The following is a 12,470-nucleotide window of genomic DNA, read 5'->3' on the forward strand; positions in this document are numbered from 1 at the left end:
TTATTATCAGTACTGTATACTTCATTTCATAATATTAAGGTAAGTCACTGATATGCAAAATCAATCAATTTGATCAAATTAATCATGTGTTATTTATAGTTCATTTTAAAGGCACATTGGCTATATAATCAACTGACAAAGTACAGATTATTATAGTCTAAAAGTAGTATTTATACCAATTTTTATGTTTTTAAAGACAGGTTAAAATGCTCTTTTCATTTTTTATTGTGGAAATGAAAATAATTCAAACATTTATGAATATAATAACTTGTATGCTAACTGGCTATTCCTGGATGGTGGAAGGAAGGAGACAGATTTAATGCCAAACATCAGGGAAGAAAAGATACAATATTGAAGATAATTTGATCCAAAATATTAAACATGGCATTAGTTATAGCTTTGCTATAAGTGATTGACTTCCAACCCACAAATCTTGAAAATCAGTATTATCTTTCTATCCACATTTTACAAATGTGAAGATCATGTCTTGATAAATGTTTGCCCAATGTGCCAAATGTTTAGCCAGGTTAAAAGAGCCTTTTAGGAGCTTCCTTTTGTTTTTTCAGCTCCTGAACACACACACACACACACACACACACACACACACACACACACACACACACTTATATTTTTAATAAGTTGGCTTGCAGCTCTGTCAGTTTCTCAACAGTGTTTTGGAAATTTGTATATTGGTATTTATGGAGTTCACCAGATATTATGATATTGAATTTTCACAAGCATCCAGTGAAAAAGATCAATATATGCTATAATTTCTATATTGTTTTAGCATGCTATTCTAACTGAATTTTCTACTTATATTATTTTTAGTTATCATTTTCTACAAGTAGCATATTTGACTAGAACTGCTTTACTATCATTTCCACTGTCATTTCTATAGTTACTATAAAATAAAATATGTTATAAAATACCAACTCCTCTGTGCCTTGATATAGCCTGAGTCTTGTGCCATTTTGGATATAAATAAGGTTTTCAATTATTATTATGAACATTTGAATTATAACTTCCATACTTTTTGCTACAGAACTCATCAAACATCATACCTCATTAGGCCATCAGAAGAGAACTTTTTAAAATTCATTGCCTGCTATTAGTTAATTTGCAGAACATTTTGAGAATGTAATTAACTAGTACTGTGAAGACATTTTAAAATCTATTACAAAATCTTTCTGGGAATTGTTTCCCAAAGATCTCATTTGTAATAAAGCCATACAAATATTCATGAATAGTAATAACTTTAGGTTTTGGTTATAAGTTTAATAATAGAAAGCTTTAAAACAATTGATGTCTTTCTTTCATATCTTAGTTAGGCAATGGAGAAAATATATAGTTTTTTTTCATGTTTCAATATACACCCTCACTGAACTATAATCTACCTAGAAGGGTTTTAATATAATAAATAAAAATAATAACAAATTGGATTACTTGGGATTTGTGCTTTGGTATCCAATTTGTAAATAAGGAACAACTTAAAAATAAATTCAATATTGTAAAATTAGATTATCATTCGATGTTTATAAACTGTATGTCATTTGCTCATATATTAAGCTTGATTCTATAGCTTAGCCAGAAAACTCACTAATGAAAATTATCTAAATAAATGGGTCTGAAAATGTCTTTGGGGTTAAGAGTACGGAAGATCTAATAAGTTTGGTTCTCAGAAGCAGTTTTGGGTGTCTCACAACATCCCATAACTCCACATTCATGAGATCCAATGTCTTCTTGGGTTTAGATGTACCTGTAATCATGTGAACATACCTTTGCACGCTTGCACACACACACACACACACACACACACACACACACACCGAGTTAAAAATAAACAAACCTTAAAAATAACATTACTAAATTTATTTATTTGAATGTAAGGATCATTTATTTATTTAGAATGCATGTTAGAGCACAAAGAATATATATCTATATGTATACATATATCTAATATACTCTTGTATGTAATAATATATATACTTTTAAATGTAGACACTTAGTAATATAATTTACCTCTTAGAGCTTCGTTCATTGTCTCTCAGAAATTTGGGTATGTGTGGTTTCATTTTATTCACACTAGTTATGCACAGTATAATATAATAAAATAATTTTATAATCCGTATCAAAGCAAAATTCACCATGATGACATTTCAATTCTTAACGTCTATGCACCAAACACAGGGGCACCAAAGTTCTTAAAAGAAACAAGTCTACAATTTAAATCACACATTGACCTTCACTTAGTGTTAGTGGGTGAATTCAAAACCCTTGCCAAAAGACAGGACAACTGAAGCTAGCTGAAATCATAAGCCAAATGGACCTAACATATATTTATAGAACATTTCATCACAAAGTCAAAAATTTACCCTCTTTCACATACCTGTACAAAAAGCAATTCTTAACAGATACAAGAAAATTGAAAAACTCCCTGCATCCTATCAATCACAAGGATTAAAGCTGGATATAAGCAACAGAAATAACAGGAAACTTACAAACCTTTGGAAGTTGGACAGATCTCTACTGAATGAGAAATGGGTCAAGACAGAAATTAGGAAAGAAATTAAAGACTTTCTTTAATTGAATGCATATGAAACCACAACATACACAAACTGATGAGAGACAATGAAGGAGGTTCCAAGAGGCAATGTGTAACACTGTCGACATAAATAATAATAACTATCTCTTATAAGTAACTTAACATCAAACCTGAAAGATATGAACATAAAGGAAAGGAAAAAAAATCTAGAAAAAAAAGGAAAGAAATCACACCCAAATGGAATAGATGGAAAGAAACAATGAAACTCAGTGCTGAAATCAGTAAAATAAAAAATAAACAAATAATACAAAGAATTAATGAGACAAAGAGTTTGCTCTTTGAGAAAAATCTCTAAGCTTGGCAAATCCTTATCCCAGTTAAAAAACATACAGAGAATATCCAAATTATTTAAATTATCAAAATTAGAGATATAAATGGGGTTATAGCAACAGACAGTGAGGAAATCAAGAAAATCATAAGAACACACTTTAAAATCTATATTTTACCAATTGGAAAATATAAATTTGAATATTTTTCTCAATTCATGCCACCTACCAAATTAATTCAAGATCAGATAAACAGACCTTTAACTCCTAATAAAAATAGAAGCATTGATTAAAATCTACCAAAAAAAATCAGATGACCAGATGGTTTCAGTGCAGAATTCTACCAGACTTTCAAAGAAGAGTTAATGCTAATAATATTCAAATTATCCACAAAACAGAAACAGAAGGAACATTGCCCAATTTCATTTTATGAAGCCACAGTTCCCCTGATACCTAAACCATATAAAGACCCAATCATGAGAATTGCACACCAATTTTCCTATGCATACATATGCAAAATTCTTAATGAAATACTTGCTTGTTAAACTGAATCCAAAAACACATCAAACAGATCATCTGCCATGATCAAGTTGCCTTCATCACAGTCACGCAGGAAAGGTTCAATATACATAAACTGGTATATGTAATCTCGCATAAAAAGAGACTGAAAGACACAAAACATGATCATCTCATTAAATGCAGAAAAGGCCTTTGACAAAAGTCCAACACTGCTTCATGATAAAAGTCCTGGAGAGACTAGGACTGTGAGAAGCAAAGAACTACAAACAACCACAAAATGCTGAGAGCAGGGGAAATAGCCTTCCCTAGGGAAGGGCACACCAACTGTATTTCTATTACCAAATTATCAGCCCTGAAATTATACATACAAGTGAATATACAGACTGAACTGTTTATAGCTGTGTATTTCCAAATTTATATGTATTCACATTCGCCTGTATGCAACAACATTTAATATAAAGGAGACCATGGATTTTAAAGATAGCAAAGAGTGATGTGTGAAAGGTTTAAGGTAAAGAAAAAGATGGGGGAAATTTCATAATTGTATTGTAATACCAAAAAATAAAAGAAATAATTGTTAAAAGTTTGGTATGTTTGAAGGCAATCAGGATTACTTAGGAAAACATACCTTCATCACTTAAGATTTAATCTTTCCCCAATTCAGACACAATTATTTAAGGATTGTCTTTATCAAATTACTTCTGCTTGTCAATATCCTCTATTAAAATAAACTTTCTGAAGAAACCTGAGAGCAGAAAGATTCCCGGGCTTAAGGATGAGTATTTAGAGGGCAGTTTGATAGCATGTTCATTAGCCAGAAATCAGGAAGTTCTCCTTAGGTCCTGGGACCACAGCAGATTTAGAGTGTCAGTACATTATATAGTATAACTTTGACACCTATTACATTTCGTATAACTTTGACACCTATTACATTTTATTTTTTGACTGATTTTTGAAAATTGCTATCCTGCTTATATGCATTGCCTTAGTCTACCTCAAACAGCATTTTCTTATTCGTTCTTATTGAAAGTATGTCTATGTCCCTTCTCTTAAAGGATTACAAGCGTGTTTGGTTTATTAGAAGTGATTCTGATTTGTAAACGCTTGATGAAAATTCTATGCTTTTGAGTCTTAGAAGTTAAAGCACACCTGTTTGTTTTATTTTTTGTTGATTGTTTTCCATCTGAGGTCACATTGTGTCCGTGTGTACATGCAAATTTTAATTCATATCCACTGTGAAAATTCCATGAAGAAGGAGCCTGGAGCTTGACATAAAATTATTACAATTTTGGATGATGATAGCTTCGTGACATCTATGATGGCTAAGTCAGCACAAGTAAAAGTAACTCTGCCGTATTTGAAAGAGCTAAATATGGAAGAAGTTACAACATTTTTCTTGGCCTTTGTTAATTGAATCACTCGATGAACACACATTTTAATTTCACCTACGTAATTTCTTTAGGAAGGATGCATTCTCATTGTTTCTAATTCTGTGTGAATCCTTTAGAGTCTTGAACAAATGAGGTTCTCTTGTTCTATCATTATGGGTGGTTTTGGAAAGTCTTACTTATTTGCACTCCTAGGAAAACATGAAAAAAAACCTGTTCTGCCAAGAACAAAAGTGTTAATTATAAAAATAATTAATTGATGTAATAATGTTTAACAAAATAAAAACTTTCTATCTGATTTTAGATTAAAGGGATTAATTAAAGTTGAGATTTCAATTACATTTTAAGGTGACATTTTCTTTAAATTATTGGTAGTTCTATTTCTGGTATTGAAAAGACTTATTTTGTTGCATTTTAACTCTAAAAATTTAAAACTTGACTTACTCTCGAATGCTACTTTCAGAACATCACAGAATAGCACACTTGGACAAAGGAAGCTGGATCCTCGGAAACATCAATCAAACGGGCTACTTTCGAGTTAACTATGACCTAAGGAACTGGAGATTACTGATTGACCAATTAATCAGGAACCATGAGGTACATCCGTGATCTACATATCCGTGATCTGTTTTGAAGTGTGAGTTCCTGTCATTATAATGATCAGAATTACTACCCCCATCCTCTCTTTTTTCCTAACTGGCCTCATAGGTGCTTTCCGTCAGTAACCGTGCAGGCTTGATCGATGATTCCTTCAGCCTTGCCAGGTATGTTTTAATCTGGATCTCATAATAAAAATACATGTCTGTAAGATTTTCACATTAATTTAAATCATATATTATATATTTGTATTTATATATGGTTTTTTTTCTTATGATATTTTTGTTTGTATCTGAACTATACTCAGTGCTCCAAACCCTAAATCAATAATCGCCATAGGGTATTTCCTATACAGAAGCTTCATCAATCGCACAGCTCGTTCAGTTAAACACTTTGCAGGTTTGTGTAATCTCTTCATTAATGAACTCGACACTGTGCCACCATCTAGCTTTTGCTAGAAAACACCTTCAAGCATTAGCAATGCTATTCCTCACAAATCCTAGGGTGTTTTTAATTTTAAAACTACATTTGAATATTATTCACTATGAAAAGTCTATGCTGCAAGAGAGAATTAAGTATTTTACAACATGCCTATCATTTTTCCAAAGGTATTTATTGATTTAATTATAATAATATTAAGTGACTTTCATAATTAGATTTATAATCTTAAAAATGAGTTATTTTCTTGCCTAGTCATCAAATGAAAGAATGTTCATTGAGATATTTACAAAATTTGGATACAGAATAATAAAATATATCCCATGCTCTAATATTTTGTCATATTTATGCAGTTTTTTAATTTAATAATCTTTTTTTGAAACATTCAGATTGGAATATGGTGACCTGTTGTTATTTTAATTTAACATAGTTTGCTACATTTTCCCTAATTGTATGAATCTAGTTACTTCTGTTTGTACATATGAAGATAAGACTTGACTTAGTAATAGATATTTATTCATTCATGAGACCTGAAACTGCTTTTATAGTTTATGTGCTCAATGAAATCTCAATTCTCTTACATATGTTAAAAATAGTCCATTCTGCGTGGCACTCTAATCCATCCGAACTGATGAACTTTCAAGTAGAGCATTTGATAATTATGAAATTAAAGGTCTGCAACCAACTTAACTAGATTGTTGTGGCTGCTGCTGCTGTTGTTTTTGTTGTTGTTGTTGTTGTTGTTGGTGGTGGTGGTGGTGGTGTGTGTGTGTGTGTGTGTGTGTGTGTGTATGTGTGTAAACAAGCAATGTCCAAAAGGAAGTTTTTACAAGACAAATACAAGGTACTGTTCTATTGACACAGAGTACAAAAACCAACCAACTCTGAACTTAGCTTTCGTTATTACCTTGAAGGGTCATAGGGCCATTGCTAATTCCCTTTTTTATTTGGCATATCATGAGGGGCAAAACAACCCTGTCTGTCATTCACTGAGAATATCCAAAAATGGTTGTCTACAAGGAAGTTTCTATAAAGATCATTAAGGCTCACTGGAAAAAAATTTAAAATGCTTTCCACGGAAGCCTGATTCTCAAAACCTACATTGGAGGAGGAAAGCTGAATTGTCAAATTGTCCTCTGACCTCCACACATGAGTGCCATGATCTGTGTTCACCTGAACTTACCATGCACTGCATATCACACACACACACACACACACACACACACACACACACCAATAATGAATAAAAATTCAAAAACATGCTAATTAATCTGAGCCATTAGTTGAGCAAAGGTAAGTACTAGCCTGTTCATGCTGCCACACCATTTTAGTATGGAAAAACACAGAGCAGTAGAGATGAACAAAGACCTGTAGAGAGAGTGATATACGAAGATAATGGTTAAGGTATATAGTTTGCTCTGCAGAAAATCTTGAAGAAAATATGAGGTCTACAAAAAATATTTTTACACAGGTTTAGAGAGTTCAGTAAATCATCAGTTCAGTAAATCAAGAGAGTATGCTTATGATTACAGTAATACTTCATTGAGATAGAAGCAGAAATAGAGGAAGATGTTGAACACAAAGAATGAAGGATTAGTAGCAAAAACAACGAAAACCCTAGTACTAGCAATTAATTAAATATACAATATATGTGGAAATCTCCGTTTTCATAAAATATAGGCATCTCTCCTTTTAATGTCAGAGTGTCTCCAGTACCCTCCCCAGACACCAGAATTTGTAGATGTCCACAGTCTTTTATAGAGTGACATACTACTTACATATAATCTGTGAACATCATTAAATGTTCCCTAAATTTTTGCTTACTACCTAACACAATGCAAATACTATATAAACTTGTGTAGGAAATAATGACCAGAAAGTTTATTTATGAAGACCCTAAAGCTTTGACATATATAATCTTGTTATTATTTATGCAAAAGATGAAAAACCCTTAAGTATCATGGACTTCATGTTTACACTCTGTGCTACTGTCCATAAATTGTTTTATTTCAAGAATGAAAGTAAATAAATAGAAAATAAAATATTTCTGCAAATGCATTCTATCTACTTGGAACTAAGTATTATTTGTATTTTATGTATTCAAATAAATATTCCATTGTTTAAAAATCCTGTTTATATAAATCTCTTTCAAGCACAAGGGTAAGTCAGGGATGCTTTGTCCTCTGAAAATAACAAGGGGGAAAAGACACAAGCAAGTTAAAAACAAAGCTGTGGCTTTGGGTTAGTGACCTTTTTGGGTCTTAGCAAATGCATCCAAGCACTGTGCTTGCCATGGCTATTTCATAGTAGAGACTTGGGGTTAAGAAGGATTAAGTCACATAGTTGTGGTTGTACAGATTCTGAGTGCATGCGTAATGGGGAGATGGGTGCTGATTACCCAACAATGACACAGCAGAGTTCATCAATTCAAGGCCATGTGAGGTTGTGTACTTTATGAAATTCTCATCTATAACGTCCTCCTTATCTCTTTGGATTATTATTCACTTAAACAGAAAACAAACAAGTGGAAATACTTAGTTTCTGCCCTTGGGTATAAGCTTGTCTCTCCTTCTATGGAAACTAAAGATTTTTCTCTTTATTACACAGTATGCTTCTGGCTTCCTGGTAGTGCTTGCATGAATCAAAGGAGAGTGCTGTGTGTCATCTTTGTGGTTACTGTCACTTCATTTAACGTCTGGTACAGAATTACGCTATTTATGTAATTATAAATTTAGCAAGCTAGAAACTTTCATGTCACTATTTTGGTGAAATTAGCTAAAATCTATCATTAAGTTTTTGCTAGTCTTTAGCTGTTTAAATACAGAGCCAGTGTTGTGGTGTATAGCTGTAATTCCAGAACTAGAGACTTGAGGCAGGAGGATTGCTATGAGTGTGAGATCTGCCTAGGATACACAGTGAGTTCCAGACCAACCTGTGATTCAGAGTAATTATGTCCCCGCAAAAAAGATGAGCAACAAACAAAGCAAAAGAGATTTACTTGTACCCTCTAGTAGTAAATGGTTTAGAGCAACAATGAGACAGTGCTAAGACTTAATTTCACTATATCTACCACCTACCATTGCTTTATCTTCCTCAGAGGTAAAATTTGGAAAATTTAGTCTATATTATACCAGACATTTTCCCCCTCCAAACCTTTATACTGCTAAATTTTAAAATCATGAAAAGAGATTTATTCTCTCCTCTGACTCATTTGTAAAAATAAACCTTGGAAGCTTTTCCATCACTTGTGAATTCTTCTTATGATGCAGCCTACGGCAAGTACCTTGGACTAGTTTTCTGATGTGGAATCTGAGGACGGAAAAGCATAATATCTTTGAAAACAATCAAGGAAATGTATTTTGGGGTCCTCAGTCAATTTGCCCTGTCAACCACATGGAAGGTCCAATCCCCTCAAATTCTCCATTACAGCAAAAGTATAATTATTTAAAAATTTTACATTTTGCTAACTCAAACTATTACTTATAAGTTATCAATTCACAGTCAAAAGAAGTTGTGTTTTATCTTGCATGTTTACTATCTGTATCTTTCTTTCTATGAAACATCACTTAGTTAAACACAGAAACTACAAACCTAATTGAACGCAAACAGAAGTCTTTTTGCTTCTATGCTTTGTTTTATTTGGGGGTTATTATTCCATTCAGTAGCATTTGTCTGCAATATTTTCTCTATCACTACACTGAACTTTCATACTTAATGGTATTTCATCATATATCAAGAAAAATATTCTGATTTTCTATAAATTTTATTTTGTTTTCTGTTCATCTCCCCGGTTCTCTTTCCTTAATCAGTTTGTATGCATTGGATGAAAGAGGATTCATTTTTTTAAAGATTGATTAATTTGTTACTAATTCCATTCATGTTTGCTTAAAGATAATTTTTTATGTTTGAAATATCTTTATCTTCATATAAAAGATCATGTTAGTGAATTTGTTTGATTTTTGCTACATTATCACTATGCTCGTTTATTTATTGGCGACACAGCTTTTTTGTCAGTTTAGATTTATAGTTATTGTATGTGATAAAATATCTTTCTTATTCAATTCTTACATTTTATATAAATCTTGGAGCATTTTGATTAAATTCCATAGAGTCCTGCAAGAGATATGCATTGGGCTATACGTGAATAGATAGAATCATTACATTATGTTATCTTTCTATTGGCAGTGTATTATTAATTGGTATTTGTTCAGGTCTGTTGGTGAAGTACTATGCTTTGAGAAACATGGGTTTAGTACTATTGCCTTATTTTTTTTACTAAAGATACATACTCCTGCAAACAATGACATGATTTCTGTACTCAAACATCTTTGTTTCATTTCTTTCTTTTTATTGGAACTTCTTGCAACATGTTTTTCTGTTACTGCTTTTCGTCTTCTGCATGACTCATTTGTTCCTTGTTTAAGGGTTCTCTTATAGCACAGGTGTTAGACATTTCTTCATTTAATGCAGAAAATAGTAGTATTATTTGAAAAAGCATAACAGCTCTAAGAATCCGCAGGATGGGAATGGCTTTTCCTACTTTCAAAGATGGTTGTTTAGATACAACATTCTGCCCTTTCCTAAGGCAATGGGCATAGAACTGGCTTAGAAAACTCTGCTGAAAACAATTTGGCTGACGTGCCTTTTGTCATGGCCTTTTCACTCAGATTTGGAGAGGAGAGGATTCCAGGGGGTTTGAAAGGACTGATCAAGGATCCTGATTCTCCTGATACTATCTACTGTTTGGGGATTTTGATTGCATGAGGGTATTTTAACGTAGAATTCTTTCTTCCAGCCCTACTATTTTTAAAGAGTTGTTTGTTTTGCCATAAACACCTTTTTAAATTATGTTAAGAGCTAGTTCCAAAACAGGCTTGATAGCTAAAGCAAAACCTCATCTCAAAAAAAAAAAAAAAAACAACAACAACAACAAAACCCAAACAAACCACCACCACCACCCAAAAAATTAGGTTAACATAGTGGTTAGGGTTATTTTATTAATTTTAAATGTATTTTTCTAACTATTATTTATTTATTTATTCATTTATTTTGGTTTTTGGAGTTAGGGTTTCTCTGTGTAAAAGCCCTCGCTGTCCTGGAACTTCCTTTGTTGACAAGGTTGGCCTCGAACTCACAGAGATCCACCTGTCTCTACCTCCCAAGGGCTTAAACCAAGGGCATGTACTACCATGCCCAGCTGGGGTTATTAATAATCACAGAACACTGAATGCTACATGCAGTTTCTTGTACTCACTGGACACAGAGAGAAGTGGGATCCCTAGCTGTTTCGTTAGACTCTCTTGAGGGAAGTATTCATGTATGTTTATGCTTTTACTTATTTTCGATTAAGCCCCTGGACTGTATGTGCAAAAGGATTAAAATTAAATATTTATAAATCCTAAAAGTGATAAAATTGTTTATTACAAAATGAGATTTATTGTTGGCTCAATGTTTCCTGTCCTCTTCCCTGAATAAAAGTCGTTATAATGGTTTCCCTAGTATCCTCCCAACCTTTCTTCCCAGTGGAGGCGTTTCCATCCCATGTGTCTGTAACTCGGAGTGAATCTTTTCATGAGATTCATGTCCATCCCCAAAAGAGCACAGCTCTCACATCTCTAGGCTGTGGGCTCTAATTATCTATTTGTCATCCGCTGCAAATGCACATCTTGAGACACACAAGAGAGTCACCTTGAAGCCTGCTTTGTTTCAGACCTTTCTGCATGCAATTATTTAAAAATCTATATCCAAAGGGTCTCTAAATTGGACTTAGTTTTTACAATGCATCGCCACAGATACATGTTAAAAATAGTCTGAGAGCATTTTCAGGACATTTTACTGTAATGAGCTGGGAGTCTTAAGTTTTCTTTCTTTTATAACCTGGTAAAAACTCAGACTTTATTTCTGGATTTCTCTAGCCATGGTTGTTCTATTCCTCCAGGCAAATGTTGGTTTGCTCAAGGTTAGACAATGGGTTAACGTATTCCTTTGAGCTGTCTTTAGAAACCTGTTGAGGGCAGAGTCACAGATGATGTCCTTGGGGAAAGGATTTCTGTGAGGCATTGCACCCTCTACTTCTGAGACGTAGCCATCTCCTGAGGTAATAAGGGTAGCCCTGTGGCTCTTGAGAGTGGCAACTTCCTTAGAGATTTTTAAATGACACTGCATTAAATCAGAAGCAAATTTGTAACCTTCCCATGCCAAAATCTGTATTTCAGCTCTGTAAGGGGGAAGGTTTTAATATTAATGTCTAAAGCCTGCAAGTGCTGAGTGGAAAGCAGAAAAAAGAAATATTGACATCACTTCTTAGGTTTGGTCCACTTTCATTGCAAACATCTTGTTCTCTAAGTTATGAACTTGTGTGGATGTCTGTAGGTTACATGATTTTTTTTCATTGAAGCAGTCTTTTTGTGATAATTAGTAGTCTATGTTACCAAACTGTAGTGCAATTATATTTGAATTAGTCTATGTATTTGGGTTCTTCAGTAGCTCATGAATTAAAAGCTATCTTATAATTTTATGTCTCATGCGTTCTGTTACATCTTCCCAATGTAGGTGTACTCCCTGGACATACATGACAAAAACTCCCTCTTCCTCTGGCTCCTGTTTTCTTTTTGTACCCTCTTCTTTAATGATCCATGAGCCTTAGGTGCAGGAATTGTG

General features: G+C 33.2%; 1 protein-coding gene across 1 annotated transcript in view; it reads left to right on the top strand.

Moving 5' to 3' along the window:
- Positions 1 to 12,470, top strand: part of Trhde (thyrotropin releasing hormone degrading enzyme) — a 384,937-nt gene that overhangs the window by 288,246 nt on the left and 84,221 nt on the right. The window contains exons 11-12 of the mRNA XM_048418659.3: positions 5,239 to 5,372; positions 5,484 to 5,539. Coding sequence (XP_048274616.2) covers positions 5,239 to 5,372; positions 5,484 to 5,539 — 190 coding nt within the window. The remainder of the gene's footprint in view (positions 1 to 5,238; positions 5,373 to 5,483; positions 5,540 to 12,470) is intronic.

Source organism: Myodes glareolus, chromosome 26 (genome assembly GCF_982192425.1).
Source record: "Myodes glareolus chromosome 26, mMyoGla1.1, whole genome shotgun sequence".
In the NCBI taxonomy this organism is placed as follows: Eukaryota; Metazoa; Chordata; class Mammalia; order Rodentia; family Cricetidae; genus Myodes; species Myodes glareolus.